General features: G+C 45.0%; 1 protein-coding gene across 1 annotated transcript in view; it reads right to left on the bottom strand.

Annotated features, from left to right (window-relative positions):
• aass (aminoadipate-semialdehyde synthase) overlaps positions 1-1,393 on the bottom strand; it is a 34,019-nt gene that overhangs the window by 3,982 nt on the left and 28,644 nt on the right. Inside the window, exons 18-19 of the mRNA XM_015387442.1 lie at positions 562-657; positions 192-307 (exon numbers count right to left, since the gene is read on the bottom strand). Of these exons, the coding sequence (XP_015242928.1) occupies positions 192-307; positions 562-657 (212 nt within the window). The remainder of the gene's footprint in view (positions 1-191; positions 308-561; positions 658-1,393) is intronic.

Below are 1,393 nucleotides of genomic sequence, written 5' to 3'. Positions count from 1 at the left end.
GGATCGGAACCGACAGACCTCCACGGATTCGGATCGGAACCGACAGACCTCCACGGATTCGGATCGGAACCGACAGACCTCCACGGATTCGGATCGGAACCGACAGACCTCCATGGGAACCAAATTGACGTGGAAGCTAGCTTGTTCTTCTGTCTGTCAAACACTCTGTCAGAGCGTCTGTGGTTTCGCACCATCTCAGCGTGTCCATCCTGAACTGGTCCTCTCCGATCCTTTTGTAGACGGCGTCCTCGAAGGCTTCCTGGGAGATGGATGGAGGTAAGCCCATCTGCTGACAGAGGAGCTCTTTCTGCACACAGAAGGAAACAAACAAGCAGTAAAACACTGTCTGATGTTTCTGCTCTGCTCTTCAGTTCCTCAGTCCTCAATGTCTCCATCTCTAATGTTCCTTTCTTTCTCCATCTCATCTCTAAATGAACGGTTTAGTGGCAGGAGGGAAAATCAGCGAAGCCTAACAGATCAGACCATTTGCCTTAAAGTCAGAAGCAGCAGGGAGCCACTCATCAACAGCTACATGCATTAAGGAGAGTGCAGAGCTCTTACCCAGGAAATGGTAGATTCAAGGTCCTGCAGAACTGGACTGGGCTCAGAGTTGATCAGACCCAGCTTAACAAAACCACCCATGGCTTTGGAGAAACCCTGTGAACCCAATCAGGAGGTTAATGGAAAACAGGAAATGACATCAGGAAGGTCAGTTTAAGCAGTACCAAAGACAAAAAACAGATTTAGGCCATTTCTCATTTCACAAGAACGTGAGTACAGACTGTAGTCTCTGGATAATCAATTATGACTTTTCTCATTTAGTAGGAAATGGTAGTTCATTAAGTCGGGTAAAAAATCAAATTAACATTTTGCCAAATTAAAAAAATCAAACCCGATTCCTGATTGCTTAGCAACGCTACTGCCACTAGAGGGTGCTGCTGCTGCCCTCGGTAAGAAGTATCATGTTCACTTCCTGTTCTGACTGCTTAGCAGCTTCTGTCCATTCCATCTCTGTCTGAATAAAGTTATTTTTTTCTGTGATATCTATGTATCTCAGTAACTAACTGTAAAGAATTAAAACGTAGCGCCTTCTGCTGCTCTTCTCTATTGAGCACTTGTTGCTTTCACACGGTTTTATTTCTATTAGTAAGGAGTAGCTAGCCTAGGCTAGCGCTAGCTTAGCATTGCTATGGCTTCTCTCTCTCGTTCTCTTGACTCTTTTCCAACTCTTCCTTCTTCCTCTCCTCTCTCCTGCTCTCTGTGTCAGATGTTCAGTTATTCCTCTGCCTCCTTTAGTGATAATGGGATGTGTAGTATTTTTGTAGCTTTGGAGGCGAGGGTGTCAGATAGGGATGGGCGATATGGACTAAAAATTTATCACGATAATTTCTAG

This window comes from Cyprinodon variegatus, unplaced genomic scaffold, assembly GCF_000732505.1.
Source record: "Cyprinodon variegatus isolate N-32 unplaced genomic scaffold, C_variegatus-1.0 Scaffold394, whole genome shotgun sequence".
NCBI lineage: Eukaryota > Metazoa > Chordata > Actinopteri > Cyprinodontiformes > Cyprinodontidae > Cyprinodon > Cyprinodon variegatus.
Note: the sequence above shows the minus strand (reverse complement) of the source record. Positions and strands in the feature narration are given on the sequence as shown.